The sequence below is a fragment of the Macrobrachium nipponense genome, chromosome 3 (assembly GCF_015104395.2).
Source record: "Macrobrachium nipponense isolate FS-2020 chromosome 3, ASM1510439v2, whole genome shotgun sequence".
NCBI classification, from domain to species: Eukaryota; Metazoa; Arthropoda; class Malacostraca; order Decapoda; family Palaemonidae; genus Macrobrachium; species Macrobrachium nipponense.
This window is the reverse complement of record NC_087202.1, coordinates 83,442,550-83,469,068: the sequence shown is the minus strand read 5'-3', so window position 1 is coordinate 83,469,068 and position 26,519 is coordinate 83,442,550. Positions and strand designations below refer to the sequence as shown.

Here is a 26,519-nt window from a genome sequence, read left to right as displayed (position 1 = left end):
GATGTCTCCTCTTACGATGGACTAACAAGTCTTTGAGACATCCTAATCTTTGTAACTACTCTTGCCATTTTACGACCCGTTACAGTCGGCTAACCGAGGTGTATAGTACATAATTCACAGCCTGAGTCAAACAGAGGTCAAGAGTATCTTTTTTAGAAACCTGGGATTGAACTCGGGTATCACGCTGTGTGAGAAGTAAGGTAAGAACTACTGACGAATATTTCGTCTATAGATATAAGTTTGTTTAGATCCTCCTGAGGAATTATAAGTGAAAGAATAATGGAAGCAGTGAGATATACACAGACTTTGTTTAGATCCTCCTGAGGAATTTACAAGTAAAAGAATGATGGAAGCAGCGAGATGAAGGACTTCCTTCTGCATAATTACAGGACAGAAAATGTCGATGACAATTCGAAAAGAAAAATTATTTTCTTTAACATTTCTTCCCCCCAAAAGAGGAGAAGGCCAAACCCCATTGTGTCTGCGTGTCATGATAATAGAAACCCATGTTGCGAAAGACTTGCCTACCTGACGGGCCGTGAAAGGCAACAGAATTCACCAATGATTTCATGCACGTTTCGAATGTGGCGGCGTCGTGTTCTATTGACACATGAAAACAAGAATCGAACAGTCCCTCCCTTCCCGCTCCCTCCCCTCCCGTCCACCAATAGATCACGCCGACGACGGAATAACCAGACATCCGAATTGAATGCAGCTTTTCATTAGCCTAATGTTGACTCTGGCAAAACAAAATTGTACGATTAGTTTTCGGAAACGTAAATCTGAGATGGCCTATATTAGCGAGTCATTATTTCGAATAATGGAAGACGTTAATGAAGATTTATTCGTATTCCGAACTAGAGTCCATGTATAAGTTGACTCGCACACAACAACGACTAAGCGAGTAATGAATGATCAGTTAAGTCCGCGAGGCCAACAATCGTAGCTGCGGAACCTTTAGAGTCTCCCCTGTCCGGAAACTGAATGAGATTGGTATTAATTCCCAGCAGTCAACAACGTGCATGGCGTAATCGCCGTGTAATTCGCTGATTTATGGCCGCTGTCACTGAAGACAAAAATTGAGAAAATGGAGGAATGGGGTCAGTGTTAAAAAAAAAAAAAAAAAAAAAAAAGTAATTGGAAAGGTATTAATTGGTTGGACAGTGATGTAAATGCAGGAATTGACGACGTTCGACAAATGCAGCATGATCAGCAGCAGTTGCAACGGAAGTGGTAGTTATTACGATGATATTAATATTCTTCTTAATTAAAGGTTATAGGCAAGGGTAGTTATTAAGATATAATTATTATTTTTTCTTCTTAAATATTATATTTGGATGTTCCCCCAGCTCCTTTTTAGCGTGATGATACTGATAGTTAATAAATTCCAATTATTTTACGTTCAGTAAATGGTTATCGTCGTTTAAAAAGGGCGTATATACTATATAAATATAAACATATATATATATATATATATATATATATATATATATATATATATACAGTGTATATATATATATATACATATATATATAAAGGTATAAGCCACGAAGGAAAAAATAAACAACGGAGTTTCCGCAAGATCTTTCGACGTTCAACGTCCTTTACTTAGCAGTTTATCTGTTGAGTAAAGGACGTTGAACATCGAAAGATCTTACGGAAACTCCGTTGTTTATTTTTCCTTCGCGGCTTGTACTTTATTTAGGGATTTATCACGTTCCAAACATTCGTGATTCAGTTATATATATATATATATATATATATATATATATATATATATATATATATATATATATATATATATATATGTATATATATGTATGTATGTAGTGTGTCTGTGTGTGTAAGACAGAAAATATATATGAGACAGAAAACGATCGCGATAAACAGAGATAAAAAAAAAGTAACGCCCAGTAGTACAGAGTAGAAATGACAAACAGTTTCAAAGTAAAGGAATCAGTGTTATAATGAAGAAAATGAAAAGGTGTTATAATGAAGAAAAGAATGAAGTGTTATAATGAAAAAAAGAAAGAAGTGTTATAATGAAATCATTTAAACTCAAAGTTCATCTCGACTACAAAGTACATCTCTATTTTTATCTAAAAAAAAAAAGTATGAAAAAGAGATATTATAAAAACATGAAAAATTCTCCTTCAGGTCTTCCGCCACGTGATATAAGGGAAAATATTATCCTTAATCTCGGAAAAGAATAAAAAAATATCAAAATCATTCTGATATATTTTTCTGTTCTTTCTAGATTGAAAGCTACATCCCGACTAAAAGTTTTAAAAAAAGTCGCTATTTTGTTTATACAAAAACAAATATAAAATACGCCGAAGTTTCTTCGGCAATCGAGTTTTCTGTATCGTGTGTGCTTCAGTATGAAACTCTCAGCCACGACCGGGCAACGCTCAGTTGCTCCCCAGATGCGGTCAAGGAAAGATAAATCGTCGACGCCTCAGGAATTGGAATCGGCGGTGCCAGGTGTGCGATCACAGGTACATTTAACCTCAAATGAATTAAAATAAAAACTAGCAATGCTAGAGGGCTGCAATTTGGCATGTTTGATGATTGGAGGGTGGATGATCAACATACCAATTTGCAGCCCTCTAGCCTCAGTAGTTTTGAAGATCTGAGGGCGGATAGAAAAAGTGCTGACGGACGGACAAAGCCATCTCAGTCGTTTTCCTCTACAGGAAACTGAAAACGTCACTTGAGGGACAGAAAAAAAGGTCTTCAAAAGTACATCTTCCGCAGCAGAAAATGTAACGTGGAATGAACTCAAGTCATTCATTAAAGTATTAAATGAAATAGAACAAAGAAAAATAATCAAGAAAAAGTGACGAGGATTAAAGAATATTCAATATTAATCAACGCTTAAAACTAATATGAGGAATAAAATTCTCCGTTGCCTTCTGTTTAAGAAAAGGGAAAAAAAAGACATGAGGCAAGTGAAGATATTTAAGAATGCTTCAGCTCTTAAAGAGAGAGAGAGAGAGAGAGAGAGAGAGATAGAGGCAAAATGGTAAGTCAACACAGTCTTCAGATATTTGAAAAAAAAAAAATTAATTCAGCCCTTCAAAAGAAACAAAATGGGAAATGAATATTCTTCAAAAAAAAAAAAAAAAAAAAAAAAAAAAAAAGTCGGATTCTGACGATGTTATTCGCAGACTGAGAATATCAAGAACTGCAGGAAAGATCGTAATCTGGAGAGGAAGTGGAGTATTCCTCAGATCTTACGTACCTATACAGAAGGAGCTCGACCTGGGCGAGTGGATATCCTTCACGTCTTCCAGAAAACAATTATGAAAACTGTACTACTTCAATTTTATATGAAAACGATAAGACATTCTCTATTTTGTCTGGAAAAAGCGAGAACGATTAGACATTCTCTATTTGTCTGGAAAAAGCAAGAACGATAAGAAATTCTCTATTTTGTCTGGAAAAAGCAAGAGCGATAAGACATTCTCTATTTGTCTGGAAAAAGCAAGAACGATAAGACATTCTCTATTTTATCTGGAAAAGCAAGCGTCACTAATGACCTTTTATTTTCACGTAGAAAGAGACCAATATTCTTTACATTACTGAGGAATATATGAATGGACGAGAAGTTATTGGAAATATCTGGCGGGGGGAAGGGGGGTATTTTTTTTTCGTGTCTTTTAGATCTGAAAATAAAGATGTTCTTGACGCCTGCCAAAAAGAGTCTCCACAATTTTCGGCAATGAAAATATTCTTTACAAGTGCAGGAAAAGGTAAAATGGTTTTGATTGCTTGCAGGAAAAAAAAAAAAAACATGAAAGTATTATTCATCTTCCCTGCGGAAAGAAAGCTGAAGTGTCGTCCAGTCATCCACAGGAAAAGAAAAAGAAACGAAAAAAGAAAAGCACTTTTTTCTTTAGATTGCATTTTTCCTGATATTTATTTGAAATGTCCCTGACATTTTGTCAGAGAGGGAACAGTGACTGGACCCTTCGGTTATTCGTCGGCCTGCCAAAGCCGACCCTGGAGAGAGAGAGAGAGAGAGAGAGAGAGAGAGAGAGAGAGAGAGAGAGAGAGAGAGAGAGAGAAACTCGTGACCACCTTAAGTTAGAGGTTCCACGCTCGGGACACGTTTGCTAGGCTTATGATCTCATATTCCGCCTTCCTCCCACCAGTCCACCCATCTGTAAATAAGTCCCAGAATTTGAAAAGGCCATTACAAATGAACCTTCACCTTGAAGACTAAGAAATTGGAGGATTTGATATCCTCAACTGGAAGTAGTTCCATCTGCGACCCACCGAATGAGACTAACCACCAGGTAAATAATTCACGGGTCGCACCCTAACACCTCATTCACTCACTATGGAGTCCCTCACATGAAATGGCTCCATATAAAAAATAACAACGTTTACGGTATTATTCCCATTTTAAAATCAGAATCGTGGATGAACTCCTATGCGGAAAACTTCCACAACATTGCCAGCTTCATACTAAGTAGAGAGCTCACCATCCTGACCACTCTACTACTTCTGCCTCTATCTTACGCACACTCTTGCACTTGTAGGCCTATACATGAAGGCTCTTCCTTTCCATTCACACCTGTTCCTCCCCGTCTGGAGAGCATTTATTAGGTTTTCTTCTTCTTTTTCCCTCTAACACATCCTAACTATACTCTTTCTTTGCATGTCTATCGTCCTCCCTTTTGATGCAACCGAAACATCCCAAAATACTGATGTATGAATCCCCTCACCTACGCTATCTGTCCCGTACCTACTTTACGAATCTCCACATCTCTCACCCATTGATCTTGTAAGGCCCAGAAGCCTTTGGATTTCATCATTAAAACATTCTCCGTCACCATTTCACTTCCATACGCGTGTGCAACTAAGATGATGATTAAGCGAGCCATTATTCTTGATTGGCATACGATTAATTACCTCTAACTTTTTTTTTTTTTTTTTTCCTTTTATTTTAGCTTCGTCTTCCTCCTTCGGAAAGTTACCCCGATCAACAGCAACTCGTGGCGTCAGAAGATGTGGCCATCTATCAAATTCAGTTACTATTGAACTTTTGGATATAAATAGATTATTATGGACCTCTGGTGGACCTAACTCACATTCGGTCCTCTACGACGCACACCTCGAGGATGTATACTAATAATGATTTACTACTATATATATATTATATATATATATATATATATATATATATATATATATGTGTGTGTGTGTGTGTGTGTGTGTGTGTGCGTGTATGTGTGTGTGTGCGCGCGCCCACTAAACGCTAAGCAGCGAAACGAGGCAGAAACTTTCTGGGACGACTACACCACGTTAATACTATTAATCTCATTATGACAGGAATCAATTACTTGGATGGAGACGGTGAATATGCTATTATTATTATTATTGTTAGTATTATTATTATTATTATTAAAAACATATCATAACAGCACGAGTCACTAAAATGTTAAATAAATCCACAGAGGTGTAAATTCAAATATATATTAGAAATATATATTTCTGACATATATTTACATTTACAAAACTATTATTATTAATAATATTATTATTATTATGTTATTGTTGTTGTCACAACTTCATGATTATTATTACAAAACACAAACTGCTATTAGTTGCATTGTCACAAATTCTTCTTAATTTCTATTCGTATTTAGCTAAAAAAAAAATCATAATAAGTATATTTAATTACAATAATTCATTTTTATCATTACCATCATCACGTCTGCAGTTACCATCAATTCTTTTAGTTATTGGAAATATCATCTTATCTAATATCTTTCCCCTTTCTCCATCATTATATCATGTACATTTGTTAATATTATCATCATTATTATCATGTATATTTGTTAATATTATCATCATTATTATCATGTATATTTGTTAATATTATCATCATTATTATCGTGTATATTTGTTAATATTATCATCATTATTATCATGCATATTTGTTAATATCATCATCATTATTATCATGTATATTTACTAACATTATCACTCTCAGTCAAACTTTCTTATCACTCTTGGAAGTTGCCCGTAATATTATTAACATCTGCTGATTATATTATTATTAAAATTTCTGGGGAATATACTGAATTTTTGCCCGGTAAAGTTTCTACTTATTATCACCATTGTCTTGTCATCAGAAATTTCTTTCACTTAATAATGTTTCACTCTTACCATCATTCGCTGACTTGAATCGAAACCCTTTCGTAATGAAATCATGAAGAAATTTATGTAAAAACTTCTAATATAAAATTAAATTTATGTAAAAAAAATTTCTAATATCAAATTAAATTTATGTAAAAAAAACTTCTAATATCAAATTAAATTTATGTAAAAAAACATTCTGATATCAAATTAAATTTGTGTAAAAAAACTTCTATCAAATTAAATTTATGTAAAAAAATTCTAATATCAAATTAAATTTATGTAAAAAAAATTTCTAATTTCAAATACGAGTATTGAGGAGACGATGGAAATAATGTAAACAAACGTAAAACCTCATTCAAATGAAAACATTCCATGAATCGTGAAGAAAGTCAATAGACAGAACTGGACAAATTGCAAAATAATTTTTCCCGGGCACCCAAATGCTCTGATGTTGAAAAATGTAACTGGCACTAAATAACAATACCAATAAAAAATTCATTCGACTGACAAGTAGTACATCACGCTACATAAAACTCCTCCAGCCAGGGATGAAATATCTCCAACAACGGTCAACAAATACTTAAAATTAGCAGTCAATCGCTTGGTCATTAAATGACCCACTTACCTTTAGACTGTACATGAGGGAACGAGGTCAGCACCATCATAAGGGCCAGTGCCCAGATGACCTTTAAAGACTTCCAGGTCAACATTTCGGCTGATAGATATATAAGTTTCCCCACGAATTCAGTGTTCTCTCGGAATCGTCTAGCACAAACTTTGTCTCACAATCACATCGAATAATATATATCTCACCCTCTTTCACCCGTTCCAAACTTGGTTTTCGTACGATTTACATTTTCCCTCTCTTTTTCTATGCTTGGGTTCGAACAGCCTGTCTATTTTCGTCATGGGAAAATCACCTGTGTAGACAGAGAAATATTATTCACCTAAACTTTCTGGGGCTATCAGTCGCCAGTTATAATAGTCTCTTTCATTCAAGTTTTCTAATTCCTTTTTTCATGAAGTAAATGAATAAAGTGGTGGAGCCACGTTCGTTAAATTCGACTTCGAAATAACGAGTTTCACAACGGCGATGGAAAAAAAAAAAAAAAGGAAACTTCTGACGAAATCCCGACAACTTTGCAGACTCACGAACACTCGATCTCAGATAAACCCCCGTCCAGCCACGCGTCGACTAGCGAACACCTTTACCGACCCACTGTGGCCGTAACACTGACGAGACGACGAGAGCGATTCCTATTCTTCCCGTAGACCAAGTGACTATTTTAGGTCTCCGCGCATGCGCGTTCAGAGCCGACTGTTGTATAGTCTCATAAATAAAAGGAAATTCGGACTTTGTCCATAGAGCTAATATTAGGCCATTGATATCAGACGGTCAGACCCCACCGACGTTCATCATAGTAGCAGGTTTCATGTATAGTTTAGTCATTCTCTAATTGCCCGTAATGACGTGTGTGTCTCGAAACGACAGTGCCTTGCCGATTTGTACCTCCGGATTACGTAAAGGCGCTCGGAACAGCTGGGCCTTGACCACCTGACAGGCAGAAGACTGACCTTCATAACGCATGAATATCCTGAAAGACGAGCTGGCGAAAATATTCAGAATTTTAGGAATTCGCGGAATTATAATTCACTCTCGTAGACATCAGACTTATGGCATCTTTCCTTGGCACGTATCCCACACACTCGCTGCTAAGCGAGAGAATGGCGCGGGAAAACAATAAATAAAACCAAATGAACATCGGAAACAAAAGCTATCGAGAAGTCGGCGGTTATGATGAGCGAGATAAGAGAGCAAGACGAAGATAAAGAGAGGACTGGAAACGCCTTCGTCCTTAAAAATACTCGATAGGTGGAGAGAACAAAATATAATCTCGAATGTTACGAAATGGGCAAGGTCCAGTGATGACCGCTGGAAGTGGATTAGCGATCCAGAGACGAAACTGAAAGTTAAGCTAACTGATAACAAACTGAACGTTAATTGCAGATGTTGCATTTCAAGGCACAAATTAGTAAATCAGTAAAAACGTGCAGATAATGTATACAAGTTTTCCCCATAAAAGAAAAAACAAGCAAATCCCCACAAAAACCACACTGAAGCAAGAAACGAAGAGAATACATTAGTACTAATTAGGCACGGAGAAAACCCGTAATGTAGTACCATGCAGTGAAATTCTCCTCTCTCTCTCTCTCTCTCTCTCTCTCTCTCTCTCTCTCTCTCTCTCTCTCTCGTGCATGGCCTCCTTTTGTTAATGAAAGGTCCGTTAGATAGTAATGAGACCACCTGATGTCAGATGCTGCACTTTGGTTTTTGCTCCCCGTGTCATTAGCTCGTTCGGTTATGGGTGGGTAAGTGACTTTACCGTAGTTTGCGAGAGAGTTCTCTCTCTCTCTCTCTCTCTCTCTCTCTCTCTCTCTCTCTCTCTCTCTCTCTCCTTCTCCTCCTCTTCCTCCTCCTCCTCATCTCCTTTCTGAATATGTGTGTGTGCATGTGTGTGTGTGTCTATATATGTATGTAATACTGCATGGCAATCTCCTTAGACACGAAGATTAATTATTCAGTTGTATTCCACATAGAAAAATGAAACATTTACATAATTCATTTGCCTATGCGGAATACAACTTTATATATATACGTATGTACGTGTATATATGTATATATAAAGGATAACACAACACGCTCGATAGCCGTATGAACGTCTACTACGTTTTGATAAGATGAAGATGATTTCAATGAAAATGAAATAAGACTTTGCCAAGTTATATTATAAAGAGTTCTCTGGGTTCTGTCCTCAACAATACATACACAATCACACTTCCCGTCTCTTCGATGAAGAGGGGCGAAATTCCCTTTTAATTGGCTTTTGTCTATTTCTTTCTGGAACTCAACTTCGCCTAATTATGTGTACGTGAGTTATTTCTTCCGCAAAGTTTGTGTTCAGTATTTCGGCCTAGCGTTGTCGTCAGCTCTATGCGACTAGGCGGCTTTCTGTTGTCAAGCGTAACATATAGCTTTCTCTAAATTATTTCTCCTTCCCTGTATTTAATTTTAATGAAGGTGGTTCCGTTAATATTAAACGCATTATTATTGCGCGGAAAAATCGTCGTTGGTGTTTGTGCTACAAAGTGCACAAACCTCTTTAAAACCACGAACGAACAAAAGTACAAAACTGCACAAAAGATATAATCTAAAATAAGACATTTCAGGCAATGTAGGTGCTATGTTGCTCACAGTCAAAACTTCTACCAAATAATAAAAATTTTCATTTTAAAAATGTATAAAGGAAATCTGAATAGAAAGACTTGCACGTTCATTTATAAATGTGAAAGATTGTGGTACTAAAATGATGAGAGTGTAGCTTCTCTAACACAAAAAAAAAAAAACAGTAACGCTCCGTAGGTTTGCTTTGCAAAAGGACAAACCAACGTTTCTCCAAAAGTATGCAGTTCCTGAGCGCCAAGCTATACAAAGGTATTTAGCTGGTTTCTGTTGTCTCTTCTGAGGAAGTTTCTTTCCTTCCCTCCATCGTCCTGAAACTACGTGAAGTTCGCCTGCTTTCCTCTCATCTGTAATCTTTAAACTTGTCTTAGATGAAAAACCTTAATTTTAGACAAGTTATGGTACCGTCAAGATAATTTCCCGCTTGTTTTTCATGTTATCACATCATTTCTTTTCTCTTTCTTTCTTTCTTTCTTTTTTGCAATCTTAAAATCCAGCATAATCTTATAAATAGTTGTCTTCAGCGTTCAACCGTCCTTAAGCTCGTATAGGAACAATTCATCTCACCCGCAAAAATCCAGTTGTAAATTATATCATTTTGTTTCCCACACCCAGAATACAAGTCTTGAACTAACCTAACTTAACCTGGGGACATGGGGAAAAAAGGGGGGAGGTAACTGGTGCAATACTATTACACTCGGATTTTTTTTTTCATCTGTCCACCCGCCTATGGTGTTGCGTATGGTAACACTGCGTCCCTGGCTTTAGATAGTTACATTCACCTTACATTCAACAATAATGACAATATCCTAGTTCGAATATTAACGGTGTAATTCGCATACAATAAATTATTAAAACACTTTTCAGTTGCAAATGCACACCCAGATATCCTTTTATTTACCTAAAACTTACACAAAGCGCAACAATCTAAAGCCCGGGACGCAGTGTTACCATACGCAAACACCACAGGCGGGTGGACAGATGGAAAAAAACAGTTAGTACTATACATCACGAGAAGAAGACAGCCTTACCGTCTCTTTTCTCCGAGTAATAGGTGTCAGTCACTGGACCGTGATCTGAAAGGATGAACCTTTCTTCGGAAGCCATTGACTAATCCCCTTTTTCTCTGCGGAGGTGGGCAGCAATCCCTTCTTTGGTTTCGGTGGTGATTTCATAGTAGTAGGTGTTCGCTCTGGAGCGCAGCGGTGTCAGAAGTGACGCTCTAAAATTACTTACGAGAAGTTAGGAGGTCTCTGTGGCTTAATTCTACTGAAAGTAATGGTGATGGATAACTGTACTGATCAGGATATACATACACACACACATACACGCATACATTTACATATGGCATGTGTGTGTGCTTATACTATCTTTTAAAAATCCAGTTTATTTAACAAAACCTATGGTTAGTCCTGACAGCTCTCCTCGGCCAGATTTTCCTTGAAAAGAAAAAAAAAATCAAAACCTAAATTCTTGAAATTAGTCTTGGCTCCCCCGTTCTTTATCTCTCTGGAAAATTACGGATTAACTTTGCCGTTTTGAAAATAAAAATCTTTAGAAGAACTCCTCGCCATTGACAGAGAGAAAAATTGGGACTACCGCTGACTACAAATGCGCGCGCGAGCATAGAAGACCCCGCCTGAATGACTCGCAGGACCTAAGAGATAAAGAGGAAAGAAAAATGAAAGAAGAAAACCGTGTCAGAATTACGATGGTGCGGAAAAAAGATCCTAGAAAAAAGGGGCAGTTCCCCTTCAAATGGAAATCACGGCGTCGAAAACAAAACGAGAAGAAGCGGAAGCCTGTCGAATATTTCACAAGATCTTCTTCTTTCAAGAAATGGAATTGAATTAGACGTGGATAGGCGAAAAAGAAAATGTCGACTTCCTTGCAAAACTAGGATTTTCAAACCCTTTTCAGTTCGCCCTGATAAATAAGTCACTCTCTCTCTCTACCAAGCTTTGTTCGCACGTACGCGAAGAATAGTCTCTTAGAAATCCAATAGATGTTGTTATTGAATTGGTTGCAACGCACTTCGGAGTTAATCGGTTTAGTGTGTGTATGTGCATATACAATTATTATACACACACACACACACACACACACACACACACATATATATATATATATATATATATATATATATATATATATATATATATATAGATATGATTTCTTTTCAAATTTCTCAGTGAGTCTGGTTTCACCGGTAATGAGATCATGGACACTACGAAAAAAATTTGTCTCTGGGAACACTTGGCAACTGTTGTCGGTCAGTGGGCGGGCAAAGCGGTTTTTGGAGACATGAGATCAATTTTGTCTCTGGACATATTTAGAATATGCCATTATGGGGAGGAGTCTATATCTAAGTTTAAAATAAAACTTAAAATACAGGGTGTCCATAAAGTCCCAGTACCACTCTGGGCAATAAATACTTGTAATGGTACTGGGACTTCATGAACACCCTGTATATCTTTTGCCCCAATTCAAGTTTCATTATTCCATTATGCATAGTTTTTATATTAAGAAAAAAATTCATAGACAAAAATATCATAGCTCTAGATGTCATACCATTCCTGAATATAATCATGATTAAACAAAGTATGAGTTCCCTTTTGAGTTTTTTTTTTTTTTACTTCTGAAATTGTAAAACATCACTTCAGACAAATAATAAATAAAAAGATTAATCCTGGAAAGGCGTTTCTCACGAAATATTAGCTCGTTTAAAATTACTCCAGGGAATGGAAAAGCTTTGCCTAGAGCATCAGACCAAGACCTTAAAGACCGATGTTCAGTTGGGTGCATTCATAACGATAATCACTTCAGGATAAGGACAAATATTTCGGAATTGTATCTTCATCCTTATATATATATATAAGGATGAAGATACAATACCGAAATATTTGTCCTTATCTTGAAGTGATTATCGTTATGAATAATCACTTGTATCTTCATCCTTATATACATATATATATATATATATATATATATATATATATATATATATATATATATATATATATATAAGGATGAAGATACAATTCCGAAATATTTGTCCTTATCCTGAAGTGATTATCGTTATGAATGCACCCAACTGAACATCGGTCTAAGTCTTGGTCTGATACTCTAGGCAAAGCTTTTCCATTCCCTGGAGTAATTTTAAACGAGCTAATATTTCGTGAGAAACGCCTTTCCAGGAATAATCTTTTTATTTATTATTTGTCTGAAATGATGTTTTACAGTTTCAGAAGTAAAAAAAAAAAGGGGGGGGGGAACAAAAAGAAGAGACACGAGTTCCAGGTTTAAGGGATGGCAGTGCAACTTGGTCTGAGCAACTGACCAAAGAAAGCCACGCATTTATGACTCTTCACTGGCTGTTCAGAATATAAACATAAATTTTAATTAATACTTTGTTTAATCATGATTATATTCAGGAATGGTATGACATCTAGAGCTATGATATTATTGTCTATGAACTTTTTTCTTAATATAAAAACTATGCGTAATGGAATAATGGAACTTGAATTGGGGCAAAAGATATACAGGGTGTCCATGAAGTCCCAGTACCATTACAAGTATTTATTGCCCAGAGTGGTACTGGGACTTTATGGACACCCTGTATTTTAAGTTTTATTTTAAACTTAGATATAAACTCCTCCCCATAATGGCATATTCTAAATATGTCCAGAGACAAAATTGATCTCATGTCTCCAAAAACCGCTTTGCCCGCCCACTGACCGACAACAGTTGCCAAGTGTTCCCAGAGACAAATTTTTTTCGTAGTGTCCATGATCTCATTACCGGTGAAACCAGACTCACTGAGAAATTTGAAAAAGAAATCATGTGACTAGCATATGGTAAAACAGCCAAATAAAGAAGCATTGCCAATTCAAACAGAATCATAGTCAATCTAGCAGTTTCTGATGTAACAGCGATATTCATAAAGGGCGTGGCATAGTATACCCCATTCTGATTGAATAGTCAATCTATCTAAGAGAATAGAACCGACCCTGGTGATTTATTCAACCAACTGTACCGCAGTTAATGGAGAAAAAACGTTGAAGAAACCATTAAGAGACCCGGCGAAGTCACAGAATACCTCGCTCGTGTGCTTTAAGAACGACTCTCCAACAAATAAAATTAAGCATGCAACTTGGCATTGGAGTGGTCACACGAATTCAACTTGTAATTGGCCCTCTCTCGGAATGCATTGGTGATGACAGATACGATGAATGTTTCATATATATCAGCGGGCGCTGAATAGTAATGCCGTATACTAAACCTGTCTGTTTTTGATTTCTGTAAATCAATGATTGATGTTTGACCCAGTGAGGCGTTTTCGTCCTTCTGTCGTCTTGAGCCTGATCGTCAATTGATCAGCAGGACAGAGGGAGGATGACGGATGATACGGTTTATATATATATATATAGATATATATATATATATATATATATATGTAATATATATATATAAATATATATATATATATATAGATATAATATAATATATATAATGATATATATATACTATATCGAGCTACAAATGTCCTTTAATATCTAATTCGCTCTGGATTAAAGGACATTTGTAGCTCGATATATGAAAATGAATCACGTTAATGTGATATGACTTATATTTATATATATATATATATAAGTCATATCACATTATATATATATATATATATATATATATATATATATATGTGTGTGTATGTATGTATAGTATATATTAATGGAAAAGGATCATAAATGGATAAAAAGGTTTGTACTTAAAAAAGACAATAAAAAGGACATAATATGGCTAAAAGGAAGGACCATAAAAAGACAAAGAAAAAAAAAGAAAAAAATAAATGAATAAAAATAAATGAAGCGAAATAGCTACAAAAGAAAGGATACTTAAAAGGGAGGGGAGACTAAATAAAGCACGAACATTGAATAAAGCATAAAGGATGAATAAATCATGAACAAATGCACCAGGAAAGAACGCATTTAGGAGGGAAAATATGGGCGGTCCCAGAAACCGAAGGAAGTGGTCAACCAGTCCTTGGAAAGACAGGATGTCAAAGGAACTGGGGAACAACAGACTTGAGTAGGAAATATTTCCTCGACTCTTCGTATGCGAAGTAGATTTAATTCGTCTTAACATCTGTGGTCTTCAGACTGCTCATCTTGGGTAAAAATAATGGAATTTCATCGTTATACAAATTCATTGAACGCTCTTTACTTTTCAATTTGTCTCTGGGTATTCTGAGAATAGTCAAATATAATAAGGAGATAGGTAACTTTGTTATTATCATTATTATTATTATTATTATTATTATTATTATTATTATTATTATTATTATTATTATTATTTCAGTAGATGAAACCTACTCACATGGAACAAGCGCATCAAAGGGGCCACTGACTTGAAATTCAAGCTTCCAAAGAATGTTGTAGGTAAATCTATTATTATTATTATCATTATTATTATTATTTCAGTAAATGAAACCTATTCACATGGAACAAGCCCACCAAAGGGTCCACTGACTTGAAATTCAAGTTTCCTAAGAATGTTGGTTTCAACCTCCCACCGCTAAAGACCCCCCCAAACACTGCAGCAGTAACTGACCATGATACAGAGCCAGTGATTTTGTTTCATCGGCCCGGGAGAGAAGTGAACCCCCGACATCTGAGTGGCGTACTACGACACTAACCACTATGCCATCACACACACACACACACACACACACACAATAAATAAATAAAAAATGTGGGTGCAGCCACTTGCCAACGGAACGCCGCAAACACCGTTTAGTAATGCCTACAGCGCACTGTGTGAGGTTCGCCGACGGCACTACCCCATTCCCCCCCCCCCCCCCATACGGGCCGATAGTTGATAGTTCGTGTTTCAGATAATGGCTAGATTTGTGAAGATGCCGGGAAAAAGTGGTCTGACTGAGATTCAACCATGGAGAGATCCAGATGACCTACATATGTTGCTAGGCAGCGTTAGCTGGAATTTATTTCACTAGCAAAGCCCTGGAAATGTATTTACCCTTACTTTCCAGTAATTCTGGTAATAACGTTTGCTTACCGCAAAAGCAAATCTTCGTTTGAAAAGGCTCTTTACCAAAATTAATTGCATTCATATTGTAGAGAGGTCCTGTGTAAGACTGCAACTCCACTGCACATGAATAAATATACTCTCGTTGGTTAACAAAAGCAAAGAGAAAATATATTACTAACATACACAGCGAAACTGTAGAAAACAAGCTAGTAATTATATAACTCTTTTCGCTCTCTCTTATACACAGCCAACACTTCTTTTACTCCCCTGGAGTTACTCCCCGGGGTGTTTTGGCACCCCAATTTTGCCTACGTGCTCGTAATTACTAGTAGGCTACTTATTTCTTTTTGTCCCTCCTAGTACTCTGCTGACTCAAGAAGGGTGTGTCACATGTAGTGTTGCACAGTTGTGGATCAGTTGTCTTGGGAGCTAGACGACGTTTTGGCCTTCTGGGGTGTTCAATCGCCCCACCACACTAACGCAGGTGTGTTTTTATGTTTTATATACTCTCTTTTTTTTCCAATGGGACATGAAAATGTGTCGATATATGTGCATGTTATGTATCTACCAGACCAGCCCCAAAAGAAAAAGCCAAAAATTGATGGATGGAAGGGAAAAGATAAAACATAGTGGAAGAAGAATGTTCCGAAACTGCTAGATCTGACCCGTTATAGCAATATTATCAAATTTACACTGGGACTAAAAGGGCCAGCTCTAAATGCCAATTCTCCTGCAGAGAATCTTCATCACTCCAGAAATAATTGGTTTATTAGTAGAGCATACTAACTCGAAAGGGAAGTATGCTCAGTCCTACAGAACAAAAGACACTGATGTTATCTAAATGAAGGCACTGATTGGCCTTCTTATGTTAGCCGGTACATATCATGCTAGCAGGCTGCACCTTGCTGATATTTGGAAAGCAGATGGTAGTGGTATCGAGGTGTTCAGGCTGACAATGTCACTAGATCGCTTTCGTTTTCTCTTATGTAGTCTACGATTTGACGACAAAGCAACACGCGAAGAAAGAAAGAGGGTGGATAAGCTTGCCCCAGTTAGGCAAATATTTCATATGTTTGTAAAAAATTGCAAAAAGAACTACACTCCATCAGAATTCGTGACTATAGATGAAATGCTTGTAGCCTTTAGGGGCCATTGTCCCTTTAGGGGCAGTATATGCCCAGCAAACCAGCCAAATATGCCATCAAAATACATGCACTGTGCGATGCAAAAACATTCTATGTATGTAACTTGGAGATATATGCCGGAACACAGCCAGATGGGCCATTCAAGGCTGACAAGCAATACAATTCATCACAAAATGGTGTATCCTGTGGGTATTTTCAAAGTAAATGTGACCTGAATCAGAGTTTTGGTAGTTTTTCCTTAGTTTTATCATTTACTTTCTTGTACTATTTTATATTAATATCAATCAGCTACAAGCGATTCAAACTGTTCAACAGGGATTGTAGATATATATCCTGAACCAGCAGTATGACTATAATTTACATAATAGCAACATTATAAATATTTTTGTATTGGGGTCGGTAAATACCCCAGGGGAGTACTCACGTTTGGAAACCCCAGCAAACTAAAGCAAGGTTAATGAGAGATTCGCTAGTAGAAAAACGACCACTTGATGACCGAGGTTTGTGATTTTATTATCCATTACTAAAACGTTCTCTCTCTCTCTCTCTCTCTCTCTCTCTCTCTCTCTCACACACACACACACACACACATACACACATTGCCTTGCTGTCTGTCTCCCTTTACACACTTGGATTCTTCGTCGTTCGTTTCGTCTCACTGATTCCATAGATATGCAATATCGTTAATAAATTATGCACTGCAATGTTGCCCTTTTTTTTTACCTATTCTATCCTCTTTTGCAAACCTCCCACTATATGTGTCCATGTAAATGGGCTTGGAAGATTTGCCAAAAATCTCTAAGTCATGGAAACCGAATACATGGGGTATGCCAGTGGAAATTGTACCCATAATCATAGGAACACTGGGAGGCACGATCCCAAGACCCCTGAAAAGGAACCTAGAAAAACTAGAGGTCGAAATAGCTCCAGGACTCATGCAGAAGTGTGTGCTCCTAGAAACGGCGTACATAGTGAGAAAAGTGTTGGACTTCTATAAGAAGGCAGGATGCAACCCCGAACCCAACGCCATAAAAACCACCCAGTCGAATTGGGGGACTGTGATAGACCAAAAATAAATTAATAAATAAATAAATAAATAATAAAAATAATAATAACACTGGAGGCTGAAGTAGCTCCAGGATTCATACAGAAGGGTGTGCTCCTAGATACGGCGCACATAGTGAGAAAAGTGATGGACTCCATAAGGAGGCAGGATGCAACCCGGAACCCCACACTGTAAGTACCACCCAGTAGAATTGGAGGACTGTGATAGACAAAATAAATAAATAAATGAATAAATAAATAAAAAGTAATAATAATAATTTCGAAGCAAAACAAAACAAGAGCCCCAAAGATGAAGTGAAGGTCTCCTCAAAGACATGAAAGAAATCTCATGGAAATGGATCCCAGAAGATCATCAGTTGATGGATGTAGCGGGAGAAGAAGAAGAAGAAGAAGAAGAAGAAGAAGAAGAAGAAGAAGAAGAAGAAGAAGAAGAGAAAGAAGAAGAAGAGAGGTTTGTACGAAATCAAGAGAAAGAATCTCTTAAAAAAAATTGTAAGAAAGATGAAACGGGAATTTTCTTGAGTCATCACGACAAAGATGAAAATAGTTATATTATTGAAAATCACTTTGTATACGTGTATGTATTCGTTTCAGCTTTAAGCCGAGTGTGTGTGTGTTTGCGTGTGTCTACGTGTGTGCGCGTGTGTGTCAGTGGGTGTTGTGATCTAAAGGGACTCAGAATTTCTATTACACACGAGATGAAGAGACGTTACATTTATAGCCCGTGCATCAATGTCTGTTTTAGTAAATTTGATTTCCCACCGCCTTATACGGCATTGCCTCCAGGCTAATATAAAAAAAAAAGATATTTGAATATTTAAATGAAAATTTAGAAACCACGTATTTTAGTCTCATAATTTTAAAGGCCTTTCCGCAAAGCTTTTATAATTATATTTTCATAGCCATCTAATCTCTATTTACGATACATGCAATTCAAGTAATTAATTGTAATTCTGCATTTTACTTTTGTTTACAACTCCTTGATTCTTTTATATTTCCGTGTGTATTTCAGTCTTTCTTCTTATATTAGATTATTTGTTACATACGAAACGTCTATAGCATGGATGTGGAAATGTGTATTACGATTCAATTGGCTCTAAATTAATTCATATGCTGTACTTATACCTCTAATAACTCTCCTGAGGCTGTTGTAATGACGAAAGCCCGATGACGGAACTTACTATCATCCTTTAAGAGATAAAAGTGAGATAACTTTTTTTTTTTTTTTTTTTTTTTTTTGACTGGGTGGTACTTCTAGCGTGGGGTTCCGGTCTGCATCCTGCCTCCTTAGGAGTCCATCACTTTTCTTACTTATATGTGCGCTTTTTCCAGGAGCACACTCTTCTGCATGAGTCCTGGAGCTACTTTAGCCTCTAGTTTTGTTGTTATTATTATTATTATTATTATTATTATTATTATTATTATTATTATTATTATTATTATTATTATTACCAGTAGGACCCCCTGAAGGCGATAACTTGCGAAGCTTCAAGTTAAACCATCAAATGGTTAACTAGGTGTCTCGAACTCTCTGCTACGTAAACGTTATCATGAATAGCATTTCCCTGATTAGTTTCCCCAGTTTATCTTCCCGCCACTGGCCTGTGGCAAAAGGCTGATACAGTTCCTCTCCATCTGTCTCTATCCCGAGCCATTTCCCTCGCTTCCTCTAGGGTCTGGATTTCATCCTCAAGATCCCTGATAATTATGTCTATCCACCTCGTTCTTGGTCTACCCAGCGGTTTTCTTCCTATTTGTACTGCTCTCAATGCTCTCCTGGGGTCTCTATTCCCATCCACATCTTCCAAAATCAAACTGCTAATAATATGACAGACGATACAATACGAAATGATTCTTTATACCGGAGGTGAGAAGACATAGTTTAACTAAGTCTATCACAGTAATCGAATTTGGTGCTGAAATAATCAATTTTGAGAAAGTTATGATGCAGTAATGAAATCATCATTTAAATGTGAATTTATGATGTTTTGAAGATAAATCTTATAGGGCACGAAATTTAAAGATGTAGGGTTTTATCTGCCGAAAGAATTTTTCTTTTATCTTCAATACTTTTGGTGATATTAGCATTTGAACAGCGTTAGGCCGGGCCGGGCCGAGCCGGGCTGCCAGATATGAGCGCGTTTCCAATAATGAATCCACTTCGCTAATAATAATAATAATAATAATAATAATAATAATATAATAATAATAATAATAATAATGTTCTGAGAAGTCCACAATAATAAAAAAAATAAAAAAGCTTTGTTAAGGGTTTTTAAATTATGCACGAACACGCAACATTTTTTATTTCTTATATTTTTTATTATTGTGGCCCTCTTAGAACATTATATATACTCTTGCGATAGAGAGTTTTCCCCAAATAATAATAATAATAATAATAATAATAATAATAATAATAATAATAATAATAATAATAATAAGGGCTGGTATTGGTGCTGGTATAGCTGGTATCACGTGACGTTTCGACCTTCTCGTAGGTCATCTTCTGACGAGTCGGTTGAAGTGACTGTAGCAAGAAAGTTTGCGGAACGGTATTTATAGCGGCACGGACCTAGAGTTGCATTCTCATTGGTCGGGCCGGTCTTGGGCGAAGCCGTGGATCTCGCTTCGAAGGTCTTGGGGATTCTCTCGTGCGTGCGCCACAGTGGTGTGCCTGGGGATGAACGTCAGGAATTCCGTCTGTAGCAGGAATCGTATCATCCTGTGGGGGTTCCTGGTTATCTGGCATCGTCGGGGGGTCGCTCGCTGCTCTCTGGGCGGCGGTGGGAAGGAGAAACGTTTCTTGAGTGATATTTAAGTTTGTTTTCTCCTTGCCTATATGGAGGGCTTCTAGGAGGCGCAGACGTCGGGGATCCGTTGTTTGATCTATTATGGTGATATTAGGGATAATATAATTTCTTCTTATCCGTTTGTTATGAGCAGTCCTGGCGTGGTTGAATATGGCTCCTTCTTGGGCGTGGCAGGAGATTCGCTTGGAGAAACACATGGAGGTCATGCCGACCTATTTGCCGAGGTATCCTCGGACGGGGCATGTGTAACGGTAGACCACACTCGTCTTCTTCAAGGGATCCTGCAGGGGCGCCGAAGGATTGTTTCTCATCACCAGGCTGCTCGTCTTCTTCGTTTTATAATATATAATCATCTTAATATTTCTGTCTGGGTCGGCGGGGCTGACGTTTTCCTCGATGATCTTTTTGAGGGCTTGTTCATCCTCCTTGTACCTCCGGTGGAAGTGCCCCTTGTAGAAAAGCTTGATGGGCTCTGCAACGTCAGGGCGGGGTTCCCGGTGGTACCAGGCTTCCATACCTTTCCTTATTGACTCATAAATACCGTTCCGCAAACTTTCTTGCTACAGTCACTTCAACCGACTCGTCAGAAGATGACCTACGAGAAGGTCGAAACGTCACGTGATACCAGCTATACCAGCACCAATACCAGCCCTTAAACCTAAGACGACCCCGGCCCGAACTGAACTACGCCTACAGAATAATACCAGCACTGACGACGACCCCTGCTTGACCTGGACCTGATATCTTGTTCTAATAAAAGATTCCTTCAGCAATAATAATAATAAAAATCTTACTATAGTGGGCGTTATGTCTGTCCGTCCGTCTGTCATTCAATCACGGCCAAACGGCTGGTCCGATGGGCATGAAACTTGGCAGGGTTATAGTGGGGACCCCTAAGATGGTTTATAATGGAGTTTCATCCTACTCCCCTCCCCATCCCCCTCCGAAGGGGGTGGAAGTGAGAAGGGATTTTCTGAAACTAGGCTGGTTACAGCCGTAGACTTAGTTACTTTAAGAATTTTCATACATAATTTATGTGTACATAATTATGTTTGCTAGTAATAATAATAAAGCCGATCATGGAGTAGCGTTGGTGTTATGGTAGCCCACAGAATTATCAATGCATCTATGGATGGAAAGAAAGAGGGGTAAAATACCTGTCAAAAGGAGGGATCGGTCAATAATATAACACCTGGAGAAGACGGTCACTGCTGCTGGCGGGGCGGAACATTTCCGTCCTGTCTTGAAAAAGAGACTGACGCGCCAAAATCCAGCAAAGACCTGGATTCAAAGTTATCGAAGCCGAATGGACGATAAATAAACGTAGAAGAAGGAAAACCACTAGGTTATGATAGAATCACTGCTGAGACTAAACTGAAATGGTTGGTAATTTATGATACAGACATGACTTGCGGAATTCCACAGGTTGGAGGGGATAAGATGAGATGGGAATAATAATGAGTTAATGACTAAATTTACTAAAGAGTCACATTTTCCGTATTAAAAGGACCTGGTAAAAGTTTCCAAGCTCTCAAGAGTTAATAAGCGAAAACCACTGTAAAACTTTTCCTGTGGTTTTCGCTTATGCTACTATATCACGCGAGTCTCCTGTGTGAGTGTGTGTGTGTGTGTTTTTTTTTTAAGCATGAATCCAAAAAATGTAGAAACACTACCATTCCCTTGGATTTCGTCCAGTTTTCTTCATTCAAAAATTACTTTGAAGTGTATTGTTCTGGTGTTCATATATATATATATATATATATATATATATATATATATATATATATATATATTTAGTTATCGACTTATTTATTAGTTTATTTTAGTTTTTTCTATAATTTTTCGTTTAATGGATCGTTCTGAAAAGCACGCCCTTTAAAGTACATTATATTTTCAAAATTTTTTGAATGAAGAAATCCTGCCAATAATTACGGAAGTAGAAAGGTTTCTGACCTAAAAAAATTATTTTCAGGAAATGGCATTCAAACTTTACGAAGCTTTTCAATTTATATTTGATATGATTTGCCCTCCAGGTTTGTAATAATTTGCTGGTCCTTCCACATGTACTTGTGGAAATTTCCACTCACAACAATCTTTTTATCATATTTTGTACGTACTGTAATTACGTCTATTCAAGAATCATTCTTACTTTATTTGTCTGACTTCTATTACGAAGAAAATTAAGTATTTTGTATTGTGTATTGTGTTCCTAATTTGCAGTGTTAGGGCAACATATTGGGTTTGTAATATCTGGTTTTGTAATAAAATCTTAAAAAATCGTCGCTCTTTCTAGACCGCACCCCCGATGGCAACTAGCTTAGCACTTCAGGCCTGATTATCAGCTCGATCAACATCTGAGCTAGAACTCCTTTTTTTACAACGCAGCTTTTGAGCAAACCTGATTTTTAATTTTGTGTGATCATTTCAACCTTGTTACAGTTTTGGTTATATTTGATTTTCCTTTGGATGATCCAGTTTCTTTCATTTTGAATTATAACCACCATTTGGATACGTTTAACTTTTAGTTATTAAATTAATGTTAAGTTAAAACTTTAAATCCCATTGTCACATATTGGGCGAGATTTCCTTTCGCCTCTTTCATTCTCCTCTTTCTAGAGCCCTTCTGCACTTTTCTACCAAAAACATATCCATAATAAGGACAAAAAAATCATTATAAACACGGTGGTTCTTAAGAACTGCTTTGTTAGCTCTTCACATAGTATAAGCTAGACATCAACAAACAGAACTGGAATAGTGTACAAATGAAACAGTGTACAATAATACGACCGATATTGCAGCAAAACTTCACCAAGCTTTATAAAAAAAAAAACTATATATATAAATAATTAAAATGACGTTTTAATATTTACTATCGAGAATATTTTTTTTTTTTTTTTTACTTTTGAATCCTCGCCGTATCGGATAAAAGGTATCTTTGTATTTTGCAGAATCTGTGAATGATGAGATTGTCGGTGTCTTTAGCAGAGAAATGTAGAAGAAGAAGAGTTTTTCATCAGCGACAGTGATGTAAACAAACCTGTGCTGCTCTAGTTCTCAATTCTCATCGTAGTTACTACTACTACTACTAGCTATGTCACTGGGAACAAGTTAGCAGGCCATAGCTAAATGGTATGGTAGTTCTTGATTGAGCTATTAGGAAGCCTAAATTGATTGTATCTGTAGATTATGATCATGATAAGAACGCTGTACAGTTATAGGGTAGTAGCGGTTTTTTGAAATACTACTAGGTAGCCTACCTAGGTATAGCCTAGCTACCTAGTAGGTAATTTAGAACCAGTGAATATCCGCCGTACTACCTAATAGGTACTAGTAACCCGATTTTCTAGGGGTAAAAATGCAATTAGAAAACCAAATGTAGACTGCAGTTACCTACTAGGCTATACTAGTAATTGCAATTCAGAACGCATTTCAGTGCGCCCAGAGAAAATTTAACTTAGGAAAACCATCAAACGGTAAAGGGGGGACCCTTGTGGGAAACCGGGGTTTGTGGTGGCGGGGGCGGAATCGTCCAAAACTTTCGTACCTAGCTAATTTCCATTGTAGAGGCAGGTGAGGGTACATAGTATTTATGGTTGACTACTATTTGATCTCATACAAAACTGACCTGTTACTTTGCATACTTGGCCCCCTTTACTCTGCATACATGAGCTGTAGGCTATCTGTTGCTAAACTTTGACCCGCTACTCTACATAGTATAGGGTAAACAACCGACTGGACTAGCCGAGCCACTGACTACCACATTTGAGGCCACCCTCCATAAAAGTACTTTAACATGTCCTGACACCGGAGATGGTCATCAGTCATGAGTTGTTGGTGGTAAGAGGAGGAGCTCGAGACCTCTACTCTCCTTTTGAAGTAAGTATTTTCTCCAAAGTTAGAAATTAAGGCCATATTTTAAGATTAAATAGAGGGTAATGAAAAGTCTGGCCATACGCAGTGCACACTACCTCCATGACTCTTTCGAAATTTTTTCTTACAACTCGGAATATTCAGAAGATTGACGCCATCTCGATGTTTGCGGAGTCGCTTGTGTCAATAAACTTCCCATTCCATGTGCTAAGTCCGCACACCACTTGCACAAAATCGTAAACAACGACTTCCAACCACTACTTTTTAAGGAAACTACGATTTGTTCCGATACGAATACAAACCCTCGGTCCTTTACAATAGGAAGGTAAATAGCGGCAGCTGGAACGGTCGTAAGCTTCGAACAAGGGAGTTCGGTAGTTAACTGCCTGTCCGACAGTGCGCACGCCGCGCGACCGGGAGGTGAAGAACCACTTTTGCTTTCGGCCGTGTTGGTGGAGGACATGTTCTTCATCGCTCTCTGCCCGCTTCTTCGTCGTATGCTATTGTTGTGTTTCAATTTGGTTTGTTTGTGTGTGAAAGTTTACTGTAAGTACGTGTTACTTTCTGTATTACTTTTATATTAATAATGTATCCTCATGAATTGGAGCTGTCCCTGCGCCCCCCCATCAGCCGCAGAGTTTGCCCTGGCGTGGAGGGCCGTAAGTGCGGGGTCTCTCGCTCCTTCCCGGAGGTGGATCCCCATGTGTATTGTGCTCGGTGCCTGGGGCGTGAATGCTCTCGGGCCGAGCCCTGTAATGTTTGTGTTAATTGGTCAGAGGAGCAGTGGGTGCTGTATGAGGGTAGGAGGAAGAGACGTAAGCCTGCCAAGGAGTCGTCGGAAAGCTCTCAAGCGACTCCCTTGGTCACAGACACGTCATCTTCCTTCCTGCCCCCAGCTCAGCTCCCGCATATGGCTCCTTTCCCTTCTGGGGGGTTTCTCGGTCCTTCTCTTCGCCCGATCTGTTGAGCGTAGAGGAGGGGGCGAGATACCCCGACGTACAACTGTATTCGGGGTCTTCCGTTCGCTCGGGGTGGGGCTCGCCCTCCCCCCCGCATGAGGGGGAACCCCTCCTACTAACCGGACTGTTGCTTCCTCAGGTGCTCCTGCTGCGGGCGACGACCTCGGCCAGGTGTGGTTTTCGCTGGGGCTCCAGGGCACGCCAAGCGTCCAGGGGCTGCTACATCATCTGGCGTGTGCTGTTCCGGTCACCCATGGAGCGGTGACCACTACCACCACCACTGTCTCAACCCCAGGGTACGCCGCCCCTCCTCACTTGGTCTAGACACAACATGTAATGTCGGTGACTCCTACAGCAGCTGTGCAGGCCCCGATTGCTGCCGTGCCGAGGAGGGGCGTGCCTCCCCCTCCCGGGTTCATCGCTCTGCCAGCAGCCCCTGACTTTCGGTGCCCGAAGAGTTTGCCCCTGGACCTGCCACCGGTACCCAGGATGTCGCTGGCTGCTGCCCCGTCTCCTGCCGTACCTGACTTGCCTGCCATACCTGCCGCTCCTGCTGTTCCTGCCCTGCCTGAGCCAGTCCCTGCTGACGTCGTTCCACCAGTTGCAGGTCCTTCCGGACAGGTGCAGCCAGGCCTAGTTGCTTCGGCAATAGCCCCGGCTCCAACCTGGATGGAGGACCTGACGTCTGTCCTGAGGGAGCTGACGAAGAAGAAGAGGAAGGTGTCGTCGTCGTCTTCATCGTCTTCTTCGTCGTCGCCTGCCGCCGCCTCTTCCCCTTCGACTTCCAAGGCTTCCAAGCCGAGGAAGAAGAAGGCTTCCTCCTCCCCCCCCAAGAAGTCTTCCTCGGGAACTTCTAAGGGCCCGTCTCACTCCGGTGGGATGGGGGGTCCTTCTGCTGGTCCTCCTGCTCCTTCGGGAGTGGGGCCCATCTCTCCTTCTGCAAGGAAGAAGAAGACGGGGACCAGAGGGGTACCGGCTAACACCGGTACTTCCTCGCCTGGTGCTAGAGGTCCTACCTCTACACCAGGTTCCAGCTCGGCCTCTCGTTCGCTCTGCCTCGGCATCAGGAACCGTCTCGGCTGCACGTTTGCGAGGGGTACCGAGTGTACGGTCACCCGCGGGTAACCGTCCCTCTTGATTTGAGACTGCCTTGACGGAGTTACGCATTTCCAACCTATGGTTGAAACTGCGTAGCGGGCAAGAGGGCTTTCAAACTGGGAGAATTATC

The 26,519-nt window shown here is 38.7% G+C and overlaps 2 protein-coding genes across 8 annotated transcripts in view; one reads left to right on the top strand and one right to left on the bottom strand.

Annotated features, from left to right (window-relative positions):
- The window catches only part of LOC135221867 (zwei Ig domain protein zig-8-like), a 272,481-nt gene extending 265,072 nt beyond the window's left edge, over window positions 1-7,409 (bottom strand). For 2 of the 4 annotated variants that reach the window (XM_064259818.1, XM_064259819.1), the window contains exon 1: window positions 6,779-7,398. In XM_064259818.1, coding sequence (XP_064115888.1) covers window positions 6,779-6,863 — 85 coding nt within the window. In that variant the 5' untranslated portion in view covers window positions 6,864-7,398. Of the gene's footprint in view, window positions 1-6,778 lie in introns of all 4 variants that reach the window. The other 2 variants (XM_064259816.1, XM_064259817.1) reach the window with 2 other exon arrangements.
- Window positions 7,410-23,437: 16,028 nt separating this feature from the next.
- LOC135221864 (uncharacterized) overlaps window positions 23,438-26,519 on the top strand; it is a 20,243-nt gene continuing 17,161 nt past the window's right edge. The window contains exon 1 of one of the 4 annotated variants that reach the window (XM_064259810.1): window positions 23,438-23,591. The gene's annotated coding sequence lies outside the window, so the exon portion shown is untranslated. Of the gene's footprint in view, window positions 23,592-23,625; window positions 24,033-24,098; window positions 24,339-26,519 lie in introns of those variants that run through there. The other 3 variants (XM_064259812.1, XM_064259814.1, XM_064259811.1) reach the window with 3 other exon arrangements.